The sequence below is a fragment of the Salvelinus fontinalis genome, chromosome 34, assembly GCF_029448725.1.
Source record: "Salvelinus fontinalis isolate EN_2023a chromosome 34, ASM2944872v1, whole genome shotgun sequence".
NCBI lineage: Eukaryota > Metazoa > Chordata > Actinopteri > Salmoniformes > Salmonidae > Salvelinus > Salvelinus fontinalis.
This window is the reverse complement of record NC_074698.1, coordinates 3,215,948-3,236,844: the sequence shown is the minus strand read 5'-3', so window position 1 is coordinate 3,236,844 and position 20,897 is coordinate 3,215,948. Positions and strand designations below refer to the sequence as shown.

At 39.8% G+C, this 20,897-nt stretch overlaps 1 protein-coding gene across 1 annotated transcript in view; it reads right to left on the bottom strand.

The window, feature by feature from the left end:
* Nucleotides 1-19,168, bottom strand: part of LOC129832870 (corticotropin-releasing factor receptor 1-like) — a 182,499-nt gene extending 163,331 nt beyond the window's left edge. The window contains exon 1 of the mRNA XM_055896947.1: nucleotides 17,999-19,168. Within this exon, the coding sequence (XP_055752922.1) occupies nucleotides 17,999-18,022 (24 nt within the window). The 5' untranslated portion in view covers nucleotides 18,023-19,168. The remainder of the gene's footprint in view (nucleotides 1-17,998) is intronic.
* Nucleotides 19,169-20,897: the final 1,729 nt, after the last annotated feature.

Sequence of the window (20,897 nt, the reverse complement as noted above, 5' to 3'; positions counted from 1 at the left end):
TGCAATAATTGAATAACATGGATTTTTACTAGAGGTCGACCGATTATGATTTTTCAACGCCGAAACCGGTACAGATTATTGGAGGACCAAAAAAGCAGGTACCAATTAAATCAGACAATTTTTTTGTATTTATTTGTAATAATGACAATTACACCAATACTGAATGAACACTTATTTTAATTTAATATAATACATCAATAAAATCAATTTAGCCTCAAATAAATAATGAAACATGTTCAATTTGGTTTAAATAATGCAAAAACAAAGTGTTGGAGAAGAAAGTAAAAGTGCAATATGTGCCATGTAAGAAAGCTAACGTTTAAGTTCCTTGCTCAGAACATGAGAACATATGAAAGCTGGTGGTTCCTTTTAACATGAGTCTTCAATATTCCCAGGTAAGAAGTTTTAGGCTGTAGTTATTATAGGAATTATCCTGTTATGGCTGCAAGCTGAATATTGAAAAAACTGGAAAATGTGTGCACATTTTCAAACGGCCTCCTAAGAAACTTTTTATTTTCCAATATGCATATATTTACTACTGTTGGATAGATAACAGTCTGTAGTTTCTAAAAAGGTTTGAATTGTTTCTCTAAGTCGAACAGAAATATTTTTACAGCCATTTTCCCAGCCGAATTGAGTTTTCCAAAATGCGATGTGTCTCTTTAAGACCTTCTCTATAAAAGGCCCTTTGACTTAGGACCATAGGGACACGTCACAGGCGTTCGTCAGACTGTAATGCGGAAGTGAGAATTGAAAGGAGTCGAATATCTCGTCCATGGACTGAATAACACACCTTCTTGTGAGACCTGCGCAGTTAAAAAAAAATTCCGGGCGCGAAGGATAATTTGTTCTCGGCTTCTGGAACAAGGTAGATAACGGTGAATATGATGTGTGACTACGATATTATTTGATACATGTCACAAAATCATCCTAAAGTATGTTTTTTCAATATACTTTAATTATATTATTGCAATTTATTCTGGACTTTAGATGTGAAACGACGGAAGAATTTTTTGAAGAAACGCTTTCTAGCGCCGCAATGCTATCGTGCCTGCTAACCAAAGAGGGAAATAATTCGTTCTGGAACCCAACTAAAGACTCTACTGGACATTGGACCCCGTTACAACATTCTGATGGAATATCAAGAAAGATAAGACCCAATTTGGGATGCTTTTTCATATATCTGTCGAACTGTTGTATGCTAACTCTGCTAACTGTGCTAGGCTAGCGCTTGACTAGAATCAATGCTGCCTTATGCTAGCTTATGTTGTTAGCTAATATAACGATATATTGTGTTTTCGCTGTAAAACACTTCAAAAATCGGAAATGTTGGCTTTATTCACACGATATCTGTCTTTCATTAGTTATCCACCATATGTTTTTCTGAAATGTTTTATGAGGTGTAATTAGTAGCCGACGTTGGTGTATGTATTTTCTCTGGCTACTCCCGGCTGGATTCAGACTCTAGCTATGTATTAGCATTTTTGGGTAGCATCAATGTAAAACTGATTTATAGCTAAAATATGCACTTTTTATGAACAAAACATAGATTTATTGTGTAACATGTAATATGACTGTCATCTGAGGTAGTTTTTTCTGGGCTCTTTAGGTTGGTTTTAGTTTATTTCGGTTGGCTTGTGCATGCTACTTCAATCATAATTCAAACTTCATAATCATAATTCATACGTGTCTGTCCACTTTTGTATTTGGTGGTGAGCTAACATAAATATATGTGGTGTTTTCTCTGTAAAACATTTAAAAAATTGGACATGTTGGCTGGATTGACAAGATGTTTATCTTTCAAATGCTGTATTGGACTTGTTAATGTGTAAAAGTTAAATATTTTTAAAAAATAGATTTTGAATTTCGCGCCATGCAGCTGTATGCATTTTCGGCCGATTTCGGACTTGCCGCCCAAACAGGATTTATAGGACTATTACTCTCTATACGATTTGTATTTCATATACCTTTGACTATTGGATGTTCTTATAGGCACTTTAATATTGCCAGTGTAATAGTATAGCTTCCATCCCTCTCCTCGCTGCTACCTGGGCTCGAACCAGGAACACATCGACAACAGCCACCCTAGAAGCAGCGTTACCCATGCAGAGCAAGAGGAACAATCTACTCCAAGTCTCAGAGCGAGTGACGTTTGAAACGCTATTAGCGCGCACCCCGCTAACTAGCTAGCCATTTCACATCGGTTACACCAGCCTAATCTCAGGAGTTGATAGGCTTGAAGTCATAAACAGCGCAATGCTTGAAGGACAGGGAAGAGCTGATGTGCATGTGTCTCCTCAAACGGTCAGAAACAGACTCCATGAGGGTGGTATGAGGGCCCAACGTCCACAGGTGGGGGTTGTGCTTACAGCCCAACACCGTGCAGGACGTTTGGCATTTGCCAGAGAACACCAAGATTGGCAAATTCGCCACTGGCGCTCTGTGCTCTTCACAGATGAAAGCATGCTCACACTGAGCACATGAGCACATGTGACAGACGTGACAGAGTCTGGAGACGCCGTGGAGAACGTTCTGCTGCCTGCAACATCCTCCAGCATGACCGGTTTGGCGGTGGGTCAGTCATGGTGTGGGGTGGCATTTCTTTGTGGGGCCGCACAGCCCTCCATGTGCTCGCCAGAGGTAGCCTGACTGCCATTAGGTACCGAGATGAGATCCTCAGACCCCTTTTGAGACCATATGCTGACACATGCACATTTGTGGCCTGCTGGAGGTCATTTTGCAGGGCTCTGGCAGTGCTCCTCCTTCCACAAAGGCGGAGGTAGCGGTCCTGCTGCTGGGTTGTTGCCCTCCTACGGCCTCCTCCACGTCTCCTGATGTACTGGCCTGTCTCCTGGTAGCGCCTCCATGCTCTGGACACTACGCTGACAGACACAGCAAACCTTCTTGCCACAGCTCGCATTGATGTGCCATCCTGGATGAGCTGCACTACCTGAGCCACTTGTGTGGGTTGTAGACTCCGTCTCATGCTACCACTAGAGTGAAAGCACCGCCAGCATTCAAAAGTGACCAAAACATCAGCCATGAAGCATAGGAACTGAGAAGTGGTCTGTGGTCACCACCTGCAGAACCACTCCTTTATTGGGGGTGTCTTGCTAATTGCCTATAATTTCCACTTGTTGTCTATTCCATTTGCACAACAGCATGTGAAATTTATTGTCAATCAGTGTTGCTTCCTAAGTGGACAGTTTGATTTCACAGAAGTGTGATTGACAGAAGTTGCATTGTGTTGTTTAAGTGTTCCCTTTATTTTTTTGAGCAGTGTATATACTTCTGTGGATTGATTTTAAGAAAGGCATTGATGTTTATGGTTAGGTACACGTTGGAGCAACGACAGTCCTTTTTCGCGAATGCGCACTGCATCGATTATATGCGACGCATGACACGCCAGATAAACTAGTAATGTCATCAACCATGTGTAGTTATAACTAGTGATTATGATTGATTGATTGATTGTTTTTTATAAGATAAGTTTAATGCTAGCTAGCAACCTACCTTGCCTTCTTACTGCATTTGCGTAACAGGCAGGCTCCTCGTGAGGCAGGTGGTTAGAGAGTTGGACTAGTTAACCGTAAGGTTGCAAGATTGAATCCCTGAGCTGACAAGGTAAAAATCTTTCGTTCTGCCCCTGCACAAGGCAGTTAACCCACCGTTCCTAAGCCGTCATTGAAAATAAGAATGTATTCTTATTAACTGACTTGCCTAGTTAAATAAAGGTGTAAAAAAAAAAAAAAATATCGGCAATATCGGCAAAATCGGTGTCCAAAATTACCGATTTCCGATTCTTATGAAAACTTGAAATCGGCCCTAATCAATCGGACCATTCCGATTAATCGGTCGACCTCTAATTTCGACATTTATTTTGCAACGCTCGCGCACGCGACGTGTCTGGTCCGGTCAGCATGTAACAGTTATTTTCCAATGTTGCAGTGCTGCTTTATCTAAGGTCAAATATACAGTGTGGCCCACATATAATCTATACCTACAAACAACAGTTAAGACCTTGCTACAGTATAGCCATCATCTCTATGTAACCTGGTTAATACACCACCGTCTCCCCACCAACTCTTTTCACAGAACTGATTGGCCTTATGACTGACATATCAGTTTCATACAACACTCCTATGGAAACGAGAGAGAGAATATGCGACCCAAATGGCAACCAATTCCCTACATAGTGCACTACTTTTCACAGCCCTATGGACCCTTTCGGAATAGGGTGCCATTTGGGACGCAACCCAGTGTGTGCTCCTACAGTGTCTTTAAGTGCTTCTATACATGCGTCTGTGAGCATAGTGTGATAAAGAACAGCCATGCAAGCCAGCAGATGGATCGTAGTTTGGCTTGCCAGGAATTATTTCCTTCATTCTATTAAATGGGCAATCTGGGGATAGTGAATACATTTTTACATTTTAAAAAGTGGTGGCCACTTTGTTTTTGTTTGAGTCTCAGATTGCCCCTTTAAATACCCAGCTCTCTGTCAACACTGCCACGGTAATGAGGCCAAGGTAATGAGGTTTCACTTGAAATTGATCAGACCCATTTTCTGAGAATTTTACAAGGGCTCATGTTGTAAGGGGCTTAGGGAGTGGAGAAGCAAAGGCTTTTCCGAGCGACTATCACTGTCATCATCCGCATTTGATTACCTTTGGTACTTAATGTCCTGTCCTCTCCGATTTGGTTATGTTTTTATAGAATTAATTTACAAAGGAGGCAATCAATATGTAGTTAACCTGTTTGGGGTGCAAGCCCGACCTCGGACCGAAAATGACAACAGCTGCAGAGCGCGAAATTCAAAATCTATTTTTTAAAAATATTTAACTTTTACACATTAACAAGTCCAATACAGCATTTGAAAGATAAACATCTTGTCAATCCAGCCAACATGTCCGATTTTTTAAATGTTTTACAGAGAAAACACCACATATATTTATGTTAGCTCACCACCAAATACAAAAGTGGACAGACACGTATGAATTATGATTATGAAGTATGAATTATGATTGAAGTAGCATGCACAACCAACCGAAATAAACTAAAACCAACCTAAAGAGCCCAGAAAAAACGACCTCAGATGACAGTCATATAACATGTTACACAATAAATCTATGTTTTGTTCATAAAAAGTGCATATTTTAGCTATAAATCTGTTTTACATTGATGCTACCCAAAAATGCTAATACATAGCTACAGTCTGAATCCAGCCGGGAGTAGCCAGAGAAAATACATACACCAACGTCGGCTACTAATTACACCTCATAAAACATTTCAGAAAAACATATGGTGGATAACTAATGAAAGACAGATATCTTGTGAATACAGACAACATTTCCGATTTTTGAAGTGTTTTACAGCGAAAACACAATATATCGTTATATTAGCTAACATCATAAGCTAGCATAAGGCAGCATTGATTCTAGTCAAGCGCTAGCCTAGCATAGTTAGCAGCGTTAGCATTCAACAGTTCGACATATATATGAAAAAGCATCCCAAATTGGGTCTTATCTTTCTTGGTACTCCATCAGAATGTTGTAACGGGGTCCAATGTCCAGTAGAGTCTTTAGTTGGGTTCCAGAACGAATTATTTCCCTCTTTGGTTAGCTAGCACGGTAGCATTGCTGCGCCAGAAAGCGTTTCTTCAAAAAATTCTTCCGTCGTTTCACATCTAAAGTCCAGAATAAATTGCAATAATATAATTAAAGTATATTGAAAAAACCTACTTTAGGATGATTTTGTGACATGTAGCAAATAATATCGTAGTCAGGCATCATATTCAACGTTACCTACCTTGTTCCAGAAGCCGAGATCAAATTATCCTTCGCGCCCGGATTTTTATTTTAACTGCGCAGCTCTCACAAGAAGTTCTGTTATTCAGTCCAGGGACGAGATATTCGACTCCTTTCAATTCTCACTTCCGCATTACAGTCTGACGTACGCCTCTGACGTGTCCCTATGGTCCCAAGTCAAATGGCCTTTTATAGAGAAGGTCTTAAAGAGACACATCGCATTTTGGGAAACTCAATTCGGCTGGGAAAATGGCTGTAAAAATATTTCTGTTCGACTTAGAGAAACAATTCAAACCTTTTTAGAAACTACAGTCTGTTATCTATCCAACAGTAGTAAATATATGCATATTGGAAAATAAAAAGTTTCTTAGGAGGCCGTTTGAAAATGTGCACACATTTTCCAGTTTTTTCAATATTCAGCGTGCAGCCCAAACAGGTTAACCAAAGACTGCAACTACCGGTACATCTTAAGCCATCAGTCGATGTGATGTGTCGTAACCGTATCTTTTTGTTTCAAACCATTTCCCGATTTCTTTTTACACATTGTGTTGGTTTGAGGAACTCTGAATGTATGTATTGCAATCCAAATCCTAATTTCTACTTTATATCTATTTTTATCAGGATTTTAGATGTGGTGGTCTAGAGAAGCCTGATATCCTATGACTCAATCAAAACAAGTGGTTAGAATTTCTCCTCCAGTTGCTTGCTGTACCTTGGGACCAATTGCACAGAAGTGGCATAGATTTCTCATGGGCTAGACGAGAAAACATCTAATAAAATCTGCAGCAGCACTCTAATCCTGACATTGAGCTATCCGTCACTGCGATAGGTTCAGGGCTGTGCATGACCAGGGTCCTGTTCATTGGGGGAAGTTTTCAAAATGGAGTGAAACTGAGAAGTACTACTGTACCTGAACATGTCCAATAACAACACTGATTTTTGTTTTCCGTTGGAAAACGGTTTGCTACGCTGTGCTCTACTGAACATGACCCTGAGCAGATAAGAGCGCCCCCCTCTGACCTTCAACCCCTCCATCCTGACCTTAACAGAGATAACCTGTACTTCACTCCCGCAGAGTGTAACCACTGCCTTCCCATATCTACTGTAATAGACTCCTAACTGCACTGATAGATACACCTGGCAGCCTCACCTAAAGTATAGCCCAGTATGACATACTGTATAGTGGAATATTGGTTCATTACCGGGCTTCAAACTTTGACTGATCAAGCATCACACCATCTGCAGCAATCAGTCCAGTCACCTTGGCTTGGGGAAGGTGGGCTTTAAAACATGTGTGTGCTGGCAACCTGGCTACCATTGATTAATATTGTCAAGCGGAGCTGCTGATGCAAGCGCTTTCGAGGATTTCAGCCTTGCGGCGTCGAACATATACCTTGTCATCAACGTAAAGCCAGCCGCTTGGTGTAGTGCACTATACAGGGAATAGTGTAACATTTGAGACGCAGCCGTGATAGACAATGGACAGCTTTTTAGGTGACGGGAGTCGGGAGAGAAGCACGCACATCATGTGTCTCGAAAGGTCAAACCATAGATGTATCATATTCCCCACAGTGTTAAAGGGGAATGGAAACACTTTAGGAAGTAAATCTAAGCAAGATATGTATTCAATCCACTGATACTAAACATGTGCATTTAACATAACCTCTATATATTTAGTATTTTGATTGCCGACAAGGTTTATTTGAGCTAAGGTCAGCGCCATTTTAAATTGCCAAAGTAATGACTGACGCCAGTGCGTCACTGGCAGGAATCAGCAAATTGTCTGTGGTATTGAGTTTTCGTGCGGGGAGTGAATCGAAGAGAGTGAGGTTAGGGGCGGACAACGAAGAGGGCAACAGCAAGTAGTAATTCAAACATGAACTGTATAGCGCCAGGCTGTATGAATTGTCTCAAAGAAAATCCCTAGGTAAACTACCATCGGCTGCCCAAGGACCTACAACTTTTGAAGAAGTGGCTCCATGTCCTGAAGAGGAAGGACGTGCCAGCTCGAGCTAGCAGTATATGCAGACAGAATTTTGCAGAGGTAGACTTCACGATGAAGGGCACTTTCGATGTTATGGTGTAGGGGTTACCGACCGACCATCATCAACATCGCTGACTTTGGAGTCAAGCAAAAGCGACTGAACGGAGGAGGTGATGCGAGTCAATGCAATGGAGCCTAAGGTAACATTAACCGGTCATGACTAAAATTGCAACACAGTTTATCCATGTACCCGTTATTAGGTAACGTTAGTTACTGTAGCTGGCTTCCACCAGTACTGTAATACATTTTGTTGACAGATTTGTCTTTGTAATGTTTTGTTAGCTCCACCTTATTTAGCTAGACTGAAGTTGACATAGCTACTGTTTGCTGAAAAATAAATGTCCCTGTATTTGCTAGGTGTGTGTGTGTGTGTGTGTGTGTGTGTGTGTGTGTGTGTGTGTGTGTGTGTGTGTGTGTGTGTGTGTGTGTGTGTGTGTGTGTGTGTGTGTGTGTGTGTGTGTGTGTGTGTGTGTGTGTGAGCGTGCGTGCGTTGACAAAGCATACAAGACAGGTAGCTTGTTAATGCCAACTGATATATTTGGGTTCTGTTGTCTTAACAAAACGTTTGTTTGTTTTCAGGATGACATCTTCATCCCTGAAAATGTTTTCATTCTGGAGGAGACTGTGCAGGAGGCAGGTGGTACATGCAAATCCATATTATTTATACGGCTATTGTTTATTTCAAGTATATGCTGTGATTCTTGAATATAACTATAGCCTAATAGATGCCTTAATTATTTTCTACCAATAAGAAAGAACGGTTAGTATTGCTTGCCAAACTGACCCCTGGGTGCCAGAGTGTTCTTGTACTGCAGTGGAGAAGAAGTCCACCGGGACCATCGCTAAAGAGCTCTGGGCCCATCTAGATTGCGCTCACGACCATCAGTATACAACCGAGTCCTGCCCCTATATGCCACAGATGGAGCTGACAGAGCGTGAGATCAGTGAAGACCATAACTCGCTGTCGGGGGTCAAAGGCCATTCATTTAACATAAAAAGATAAATGAACACCTATGGCATAATTGTGTTAAGTGTTTGCAACAATATATAGAATAATGGGTGGCATACTGTATCTAAAGAATATTTAAAAACTTGAATAACTTTTGTCCGGACTTTAGCGCTTCATCAAGGTAAAAAAACATTTTAAAGCATATCACATGATGGTAATCACAGAAGACCCACAAAGAAGACCCATTGAAGACCCTCTATCAATGTGATGAGGTGAGTAAATCTCGCTGAAATATTTGATGATTTCACCTTTTCACCCTCAAGTAACCTTTGTAAAAAAAAACACAGAAAACATACTTTTAATGTTATTATTTTATAAAATACTATATTAAATATGAAAAGTCAGGATAAATTTGTAGGTCAATGTCATTACTTTATATAGGTGAGCAAAGAAATGCCTGTTAAATATGTTTATGCATGAAATCCGTACTTCAGTATCACGCTTTTGTCCTTCAGCACAACAAAAGTTTCACCCATTACGCCGAATGACAGTAGCTTTGTTATCCCATGTTTTCAACATTTAATAATGCAATTCATATTTACTTGTTTTATGAATACGGAATACAGTGATCCCTCGCCACTTCGCGGTTCACTTATCGCGGATTCGCTATTTCGCGGATTTTCATAATGCATTTTTTTTTTTTTTTTGGTGCATTGTGCTCTGCATTCTGATTCGCTAAAAACTCACTCCCGCTTCTTGTATCAAAACATGCTACGAATTGTGCTATCATTTTGTCGTCTCGTGCAGTTATGTGTACGTACATAAAACAGCTTGGCAAATTTACATTAAGTTGGCCAAATTATCTTGTAATTTCGAACATCTCCTAAACCCATAATGTCGACGAAACGCTCTGAAGAGCAGTGAAACGGCCTACACGTGAGTCACTGTATTTGTATACATGTAATAGTTGCTAATTGTAAAAAAAAAAAAAATATCTATTTCGCGGATTTCACTTATCGCGGGTCATTTTCGGAACGTAACCCCCGCGATAAACGAGGGATACCTGTATTATCATTTTATGGCATTTTAAGGTATTTCAGACCCAGTTACTACAAATCGAAGGAATTCAAAACTCTGCTACTCTGACTGGGAAAAGTTTACAGAGCTTTATTAGTCCAAATTCCAAGTTACACAAAAGTTAGGCTACATAATACTACATAGGCTTACACAATAAAACGACATACACAAGCAATCTAAAAATAAATCCATGTTTTAAAGATGTTATTGAATGATGAGTTCAGTTTGAGAACTTTGATGAGTTCCATTTGATGTTCAGACAATGGATTTGGTTAATATTCTGATGTTCAGAATACAGAAATGTTTTTTTGTTGTTGTTGTTGGTGGGATAATTTTTTATGCATTTTCTTTCAAATGCCTGATGTGATGTAATGTCATGATATTACTTTGAGAAAGATATCTACTGTTTCGTGATGATTTTAAGCAAAACTAGTTTATTTGCACAATGTTTTTGGAATGTTTTTTAATTAATGCTTTCTTTGAAATGTTCAATTCTCATTTAATCCTAAGTGAATGAAATTATACCTCATGTGTCAGTTAAACTATGTTGCATAGTAAAACCCATCTTCTTTATCTGTGTGGGTAATTTCTCTCTCTCTCCAGTACATAAGCGATCTACAGTTGAAGTCAGAAGTTTACATACACCTTAGCCAAATACATTTAAACTCAGTTTTTCACAATTCCTGACATTTAATCATATTAAAAATTCCCTGACTGAGGTCAGTTAGGATCACCACTTTATTTTAAGAATGTGAAATGTCAGAATAATAGTACAGAGAATGATTTACTTCATCTTTTATTTAATTCATCACATTCCCAGTGGGTCAGAAGTTTACATACACTCAATTAGTATTTGGTAGTAGAAAGAGGAGGAAGGGAAGCACTACTAAGGTACACTATAGTACATTTTGGTAGATAGAAGGTGCTCTTTGGTAAAAGGGGTAAATTGGTCATCAAAAAGAAAGGAGGACCAAGGCACACTTCATATAATTAATTAATATGCCTTTATTAGTATGGCATGTTCAATAGAAACAAAGGTTTTTAAAAAACTTTGTTTCTATTGGACATGCCATACTAATAAAGGCATTTTAATTAATAGTATTTGGTAGCATTGCCTTTAAATTGTTTAACTTGGGTCAAACGTTTCGGGTAGCCTTCCACAACCTTCCCACAATAAGTTGGGTGAATTTTGACCCATTCCTCCTGACAGAGCTGGTGTAACTGAGTCAGGTTTGTAGGCCTCCTTGCTCACACACGCTTTTTCAGTTCTGCCCACAAATGCTCTATAGGATTGAGGTCAGGGTTTTGTGATGGCCACACCAATACCTTGACTTTGTTGTCCTTAAGCCATTTTGCCACAACTTTGGAAGTATGCTTGGTATCGTTGTCCATTTAGAAGACCCATTTGTGACCAAGCTTTAACTTCCTGACTGATGTCTTGATGTTGCTTCAATATATCCACATCATTTTCCTTCCTCATGTTGCCATCTATTTTGTGAAGTGCACCAGTCCCTCCTGCAGCAAAGCACCCCCACAACATGATGCTGCCACCCCTGCGCTTCACGGTTGGGATGGTGTTCTTCGGCTTGTAAACCTCCCCCTTTTTCCTCCAAACATAACGATGGTCATTATGGCCAAACAGTTCTATTTTTGTTTCATCAGACCAGAGGACATTTCTCCAAAAAGTATGATCTTTGTCTCCATGTGCAGTTGCAAACCGTAGTCTGGCTTTTTTTATGGCGGTTATGGAGCAGTGGCTTCTTCCTTGCTGAACGTCCTTTCAGGTTATGTCGATATAGGATTTGTTTTGCTGTGGATATAGATACTTTTGTACCCGTTTCCTCCAGCATCTTCACAAGGTCCTTTGCTGTTGTTCTGGGATTGATTTGCACTTTTCGCACCAAAGTATTTTCATCTCTAGGAGACAGAACGCATCTCCTTCCTGCTCCCAAGGATGAACCAGACTTCTGGAGGTCTACAATCTTTTTTCTGAGGTCTTGGCTGATTTATTGAGATTTTCCTATGATGTCAAGCAAAGAGGCACCTAGTTTGAAGGTAGGCCTTGAAATACATCCACAGTTACACCTCCAATTGACTCAGATGATGTCAATTAGCCTATCAGAAGCTTCCAAAGCCATGACATCATTTTCTGGAATTTTCCACGCTGTTTAAAGGCACATTCAACTTAGTGTATGTGAACTTCTGACCCACTGGAATTGTGATACAGTGATTTATAAGTGAAATAATCTGTCTGTAAACAATTGTTGGAAAAAATACATGTGTCATGCACAAAGTAGATGTCCTAACCGACTTGCCAAAACTATAGCTTATTAACAAGAAATTTGTGGAGTGGTTGAAAAATGAGTTAATGACTCCCACCTAAGTGTATATAAACTTCCGACTTCAACTATAAATTCAGCTAGCGTGCACATTTTAAAGATCTTGTCCTGTTTTTTACACAGTTTTATAACTTAAAAAATAGCTTAAAGAAAAATTCTATTGCTGCTACTAATAATAGTTCATAGGATCATTATTGTTATTGCTGAAGGAATCACATTTACTCAATATTTGTGGGCCGTAGTGATATGTGTCATTCAGGGTAACAAAATAGTGTCATACAGTATAACACCAGTATTTTATATTAAAATACAATAACTGTGTTTTGGTTGACTCAAAGAGACAAAAACAAATCTTAAAGATTAAAGTGAAATATATTTTCATAGATTTCAGGAGGCAGTTTTTGTAAAAAAACTGTGACACATCAAATATGTGGTAGTCAAAATAAAATAATGTCATTTTTTCTGGGTAGTTATATTTCTGCCAGTCTAAGCATGGATATATAACCTTGTGATTATAACACTTTAGTTTTATGAATTACATTTTACTAGGGTACATTCATATGAACCATAATACAAATGATGTAATGGCTTAATTTTTGAATCTAACTAATATAAGGGCAAAGGTGACACTCCAATGAACATAAAAAAGCATTTTAGGGATTTGTAATTGCCGTTTCATTTTACTGTTACTTTGAAAACCTTATATGACTTTGACCCATGAACCTGAGGGCTCAGAATCACAATCATCACAGTGCGAACCAAGATATACTATCGATCCCTTTGGGGGAGTGGGATGGTGTTGTCACGTTCTGACCTTAGTTCTTTTGATATTTCTTTGTTTTAGTATGGTCAGGGTGTGAGTTGGGTGGGTTATCTACGGTTGTTTTTCTATGTTGGGTTTTTCGTTTGGCCTGATATGGTTCTCAATCAGAGGCAGGTGTTTGTCGTTGTCTCTGATTGGGAACCATATTTAGGGAGCTTGTTTTCTATTGTGTTTTGGAGGTGGGTGGTTATTTTCCGTGTTTGTTCCACACGGAACTGTTTTGGTTTGTATTTCACGTGTCGTTTATTGTTTTTGTTTCTGTGTTCGTTCGTTAATAAAAAGCATGAACACGTACGACGCTGCACATTGGTCCTCCGATCCTTGTTACTACTCCTCCTCAGATGAGGACAGCCGTTACAGGTGTTCCGAAAATGGAGAAGGAGCAGGCCATTCAACAGCGAATTCAAAGATGCACCCATCCATAAATGGAATCGGAGTGGAATTGTTGTTCCTCCAATTTTTTTTAACCCGTTTAAATGGATGTGTCAACTTGTCCCGGTCCTGCTCTTTCGTCTCCCTCTCTCTCAACCTATGAATGCTCAGCTATGAAAAGCCAACTGACATTTGCTCCTGAGGTGTTGAACTGTTGCACCCTCTATAACAACTGTGGTTATTATTTTGATGTAAAAATATATTTTCTAAAATATATTGGATGGTTTGATTGTTTGCTGTTCTGCATGCTGTGTATTCACTAACTGTCTGAGTGATGGGACATTTTTATAGTATCTGTAACATATTTTGGTGTGTATTTAATCTGCATCTTAACTTTTTAAAGTAGCAATCAGCAGTAGAAACAATAACAAAGTGTCTCCCTGCTCCTCTTTCGGTAAAACGCTGAGGGATGGGGCTGGAGAAATGTAACCACTCTCAAATTCATAGACAGAGCTACAGATGCAAGGACTGACCATTCATGATATCAAAATTGTAATCCTGTTTCGATGATCTGTTTCCACTACCATGTACCCAGTTCGCTTTGGATAAAGGCGTCTGCTAAATGGCATATATTATTCAAGTCTACTTTGACTCTGCCAACTAGCTGCCCAGTGTAGTTACCATTCTTTCAAATAGAAGGCAGCCTAAGCTAGTTGAACTCACTACTCTAGCGACAGGGACACAGGATTAGTGCGCACTGAAAGTAGTTTTTAATGGATATACAGTACCAGTCAAAAGTTTGAACACACCTACCTAGCGGTTTTTCTTTATTTTTACTATCTTCTACGTTGTAGAATGATAGGGAAGATATCAAAACTATGAAATAACACATATGGAATCATGTAGTAACCAAAAAAGTGTTAACAGCTTTGCACATGCTTGGCATTCTCTCAACCAGCTTCACCTGGAATGCTTTTCCAACAGTCTTTAAGAGGTTCCTACGTACGCTGAGCATTGTTGGCTGCTTTTCCTTCACTCTGTGGTCCAACTCATCCCAAAACATCTGAATTGGGTTTAGGCCGGGGTGATTGTGGAGTCCAGGTCATCTGATGCAGCACTCCATCACTCTCCTTCTTGGTCAAATAGCCCTTACACAGCCTGGAGGTGTGTTTTGGGTCATTGTCCTGTTCGAGAAAAACAATTGTCCCACAAAGCGCAAACCAGATGGGATGGCGTATCGCTGCAGAATGCCTTGAATTCTAAATAAATCACAGACAGTGTCACCAGCAAAGCACCCCTACACCATCACACCTCCTCCTCCATGCTTCACGGTGGGAACCACACATGCAGAGATCATCCGTTCACCTACTCCGCGTATCACAAAGACACTGCGGTTGGAACCAGAAATCTCAAATTTGGACCAAAGGACAAATTTCCACCTGTCTAATGTCCATTGCTCATGTTTCTTGGCCCAGGTAAGTCTCTTGCTAGTATTGGGGACCTTTAGTAGTGGTTTCTTTGCAGCAATTCGACCATGAAGGCCTGATTCACGCAGTCTCCTCTGAACAGTTGATGTTGAGATGTGTCTGTTACTTGAACTCTGTGAAGCATTTATTTGGGCTGCAATCTGAGATACAGTTAACTCCAATGAATTTATCCTCTGCAGCAGAGGTAACTGGGTCTTCCTTTCCTATGGCGGTCATCATGAGAGCCAGTTTTATCAAACCAGTTTCATGGTTTTTGCGACTGCACAAATCTTCCGGATTGACTGACCTTCATGTCTTAAAGTAATGAAGGACTGTCGTTTCTCTTTGCTCATTTGAGCTGTTCTTGCCATAATATGGACTTGGTCTTTTACCAAATAGGGCTATCTTCTGTATACCACATCTACCTTATCACAACACAACTGATTGTCTCAAAGCATTAAGAAGGAAAGAAATTCTACAAATGAACTTTTAACAAGTTACACCAGTTAGTTTAAATGCATTCCAGGTGACTACCTCATGAAGCTGGTTGAGAGAATACCAAGAGTGTGCAAAGCTGTCATCAAGGCAAATGGTGAATAATTTGAAGGATGTCAAATAAACAAATCAAAATATATTTTCTAACACTTTTTTGGTTACTACATGATTCCATATGTGTTATTTCATAGTTTTGATGTCTTCACTAGTATTCTACAATGTAGAAAATAGTAAAACATTAAGAAAAACACTTAAATGAGTAGGTGTGTCCAAACTTTTGACTGATAATGTAGATATATGTTTTTTCTCAGAAAAATTGAGGGCCAAATAAAATCACCTGCGGGCCGAATTTGGCCCGTGGGCCACCTGTTGGGGAACCTTGAAGTATAGTGCTAGCACACACTGTTATTCCTCAAAAGCCATTTTTCCATCTGTCAGCCAAGCAGCCATTGGTAATTAGCTATGTGATATGGTTGGGTGGGAGGATTTAAATCTCTGTAGCTTCTGTGCCCATTGAAATAGAATTACTGTACTAGAATTAGGTATAATTGAATGGGAATGTCCACTCTGTGGTCTGGTCCCTTCCATCTGAGGGCTCTGTGTTGAGTTAATTAGATCAGCGGGGACAGACAGACCCAGACTGTAAATAGGAGGACATTGAGATATTTAATTGAAGAAGTAGACATTGATATCATATTGAGGAAGAGTTTATATGAGAGGCTGAACAGACTAGAGTCTCACTGACATTCACACCTGATGAAGGGACAAGGATCTGTTTGCCTCTGAAAGAGGGCCCTGTTTAGGACTGTCCTTAAAAGTTTGGTAGACTGGGAAAAAGTTGTAGTCCTACAGAGTCTGTCTGCAAGGCGAATTGGGAGTATAAAAATAACATAATGTTAGTGATTCATCCGAAAACGTAAAATGTATTGTTTGGTGGAGAGGAAAATAATGTCTACAGAGTCAGACGGTTTGGCAAATTCAGAGTATAAAAATAACATTATGTTGGTGATTCAATTTAACATAATCAAATTAACATATCCAATGATCATATGAAAATCAAAGACATGGGATGGTTGCCCAGTAAAAACAAAAAGTGATCTGAATATGTGCATGTTGTCTAGCTACTGGAGATGATTGATCTGCAATCAGATATGCATCGTTGGTTTAATTTGCATTTCCACTTCCTCATTGTCCAGGTTGTCTTTTCTGCTTAAATTAGAATGCCAATCTCACTGCATTTAAAACTGTCAATCACTTCCCCTCCTAGCCCTGGGTAGCGTTCCCTCCTCTCTCCCCATTGGACAAATGCCAGATTTACCTCAAGCAATAGGATTAGTGTGATTCACAGGCAGTGCCTGTGTAGAAATTAATCCCCTACTGCACCTGCATGAGTTTCATTCTCAATGCATTGTGGTGTCTACGTTGATACTGTTTTGAATATACCGCACAAAGAAGGTATGATCAGACACACAACCCTGGAATTCAAGACAGAAGAATCCCGTACAACTAGGCCTATGTAAAGGCTGAATAGTTGTTTTGTTGCCTTCGTTGCTTTCAATCTGCGCAGGTAATGTTGGCTATGCGGATGTGATGATTGTATAAGAAAACAGTCATATTTAATTCAACCGTTTTAAATTTGACCCTCATTCAAACGTGTAATGACAACGCGTAATCTTCTCCCAAATTAGGCTAAATCAGGCGAGCCACAAAAACACCGAAAGAATGTCTGAAATGTAACAATACATTCATGTCCAAGTATGTGGGTCGGGCTTTTAAATGGATTATCTGTTGTTATTAGCCTATACGTTTAAATTAAGATCCGAATGCTGTTGTGGAATATAGCTAAACTTTGATTTAGGTGACGACAAGTTATCTCTGTCTTTAGGCGATTTGAATATCCCTGGAATTGGTATTCTTGAACACAAGCTAAGTGAATGAATCAACAAAATAATGTATATAACCATATTTAGCAATATCCCTTTTAATCATAGTAGTTAGTAGTGCTCGAGAGCTCCAGTGCCAAAATAACGTGCATTTGAAAAATTATATTGTTCACTAGATATTGTTCTTTACATGAGTAGTAAACGAAAAACACACACGCACACACATACTGCGCACACACACTTTTACATTCATCATTTGCTGCTGCTACTCTGTTCGTTATTTCACTCGTATTATTATATAACCCGATGCCTAGTCACTTTACCCTTCTCTCATGTACATATCTACCTCAAATACCTCGTAACTCTGAAAACTGGTCTGGTAGGCCTACTGGTAGCCGACTCTCTGTATATAGCTCCATTCTTGAGTATTTTATTTTATTCCTCATGTTACTATTTTATTTGTATTATTATTTTAAAACTCTGCATCGCTGGGAAGGGCTCTTAAGTACGTATTTCACGGTAAAGTCTGCACTAGTTGTATTCGGCGCATGTGACACATTCAATCTGATTTGATTTGAATATATATATATATATATATATATATATATATATAATAATCAAAGTCCCAAGCAGTGAGAGTCTAAAACACAATCTCGGCTGAGCCAACAAAACCAACTTTTACAACATAACAGTTAACTGAAACGACAACAATCATTTTAAAAGCATCTCGCATGCACCTGACATACCTGCGGAAGAATTCGCAGCCACATTTTTTTCTGTGCGTTTATTTGCTGATATCTCCAAACTCCACTCCTTCCTTGCCGCAGCTACTGTGTTACCACGAGATGCCTCCGGTACCAGAGTAGGGATACTCAATCATCACAAGAGAGGATATCACACCACTTTTGGAATGAATCTTGCACACATGAAACACCAACTGTCAGTCAGTTACTTATCGTTATGCATTTTCTCAACTCTGAAGTCCCAATAAGCCTCTAAATTGCCGGTCATTATCTTATCGAGATATGTTTGGTTTGATCGGTGTCAGTCCATTTCAGAGGAAATTCAAACGTTTCTTTGGAAATATTTGTTGTACTATGTAGTTCCGTAGTCTATTTCCTTCTGTATTACAACGCTATATATTCCAGTGAATGGACTTTCCAGGCTACTGCGTTTTGCGTGCTTTTTTTAATAGCCTACACGTAAATAACTCTTATTCTCCGTGTACATTAAACGAACATCACAGGTTCCGTCCGAAGTATCCAATAATTCATTCAGTGGGCCGATTGAAAGTCGGTCAGAGATTGAGGTCGGGTCTCGCGAACTTCAAAGCGTTGACAGCCTTTGCATCGTCCTTTCTCAACCCCTCTTCATAACTGTCCTCTCAAGTATTGTTTTTCCGATGTGCGACTGGTCCGGTGCTCCAATATTTATTTTCTTAATGCTGAGTTCTCCAAAATACCATTTAACTTATAATTGCTAGGCAACATACGCCACACTCCTGTCTCCGAGGAAAAAGAGAGCATGAATTAAAAGCTGCCCGCTGCGCTCCAAAAAGCGAAAAGGGAAGAGGGCTCCGCGGGCTCAGCTTTAGAAATCGCGTGATATGATGTGTTTGACAAAACTACACCGGTAGCCTCTTAACGCAGTGCGGGTCCACCGTCTTTATCGCTCTTGGGGTGTTTCAGCTCCGATTCCACTTCACTCAGTCCGACCGACTGCTTTCAGAATTTGAAATATTTTGTTTGCGGTGTGTCTCTCTCAGCCTCCATAGGCTAATAGAACAAACTCCAGTATGCGATCGCATAGACTATCCTACGTTACTGCACACTTTACTGCTCTCCTCTCTTCACTTTTGTTTTTCCTCCTGAGAGCAAATTACCTTGCATTCCACTTTCGCTTTTATCAAAACAACAAGTGAGACATGCTTCTCGATTTATGTATGCCTGTGAAGCTGTGATATGGTTCAATGAAAGCAATAATTTGCCAGATAGGCCCACTGAAAGCTGTTGACCCATGTCATATACTGTATGGGAACCTAAAGATAAATAATTCTAATGTCATTTAGGCTGGCCACTCAAAAAAATCCCCTTACCCCTTCTTCCCTTTCTCCATTGCACTGCATTATCTCTCCTGATGCCCCAACATGTGTATTGTTCCCCTTTTGAAAAAACACATGATTTCACATGTGACATTTCCACATGTTTTGCACATGCAAAATTGTATTTCACATGTGAAAACGTGGTTTTGGAACACTTTACATGTGATGATATTTCATATAAAGTTTCACGTGTGGATTTTCACGTGATCACAACTTTACACAAGTGGATGAACATTTTCCCATGATACCCTGCAAACAAAAAGTCGTAAGGATGTCCACAGAACGTCACAAAATAGCTGCAGTTTTTTACCACGTACATATTAGACACATGTACGTTTATTTAATCAGTCATTATTATACAGCATTTACTCACCTGGGATTTGAGTAACTTCTTGCTTCATGGCATTCCGATCTTCCTGCTGCTCCACCATGTCTGTGTCAGTGACTGGTTTCACCTGTATTCCCACAATTTGGACTTCATAGTAAATCTCAGCTTTGTATAATACGATCAAGAACAACGATTATATTTATCATAGTGATTCAGGAGTACAGTTAAACAGAATTACATGGCCCACCAACACTATACAGAAACCATCAACTTGCTGAGATAAGTCAATGAAATAAACAATGCGAGAATAGTCAGATTAACTGATAACTAAAATAGTGCAGAGATGTATTATAGGTAATGTAATGTGTAGGGGACTTCTAAGAATGCTACAGACTTTGTGGTGCAGCAGAAAGATCAGCGTAACCCAAATCCAGAGGTTTTTGATTTCAAATCCAAGGTTGTGTCATATTGAAAAGTCAGTAATAAGTGATTATGTCAAATGTAATCATATTGTCATTGATTAAAGATTTGTACACTTTTTTTATAACACCATTTTTAAGGTAAGTGTACCACTTAACTTAAAACCCTCCATTCCTGTCAATGTAAATAATACGGGTGGCCATTTGATTAATTGTTCAGCAGTCTTTTAGCTTGGAGGTAGAAGCTGGTAAGGATCCTTTTGGACGTAGACTTGGCGCTCTGGGACCATTTGCCGTGCGGTAACAGAGAGAACAGTCTATGACTTGGGTGACGAGTCTTTGCCAATTTTTTGGGCCTTCCTGACACCGCCTAATATATAGTTCCTGGATGGCAGGAAGCTTGGCCCCAGTGATGTACTGGGCCGTACACACTACTCTGTAGTGCCTTATGGTGGGATGCTGAGCAGTTGCCATACCATGAAGTTAAGCAACCGGTCAGGATGCTCTTGATGGGGTAGCTGTAGAACCTTTTGAGGATCTGGGGACCCATGCCAAATCTTTTCAGTCTCCTGAGGTGGAAAGAGTTGTTGTCGTACCCTCTTCATGACTGTCTTGGTGTGTTTGGACCATGGTAGTTTGTTGGTGATGTGGACACCAAGGAGCTTGAAACTCTCGACCCACTCCACTACAGCCCAGTCAAAGTGAATGGGTGTGTGTTCGGCTCTCCTTTTCCAGTAATCCATGATTAGCTATTTTGTCTTGCTCACATTGAGGGAGAGGTTGTTGTCCTGGCACCA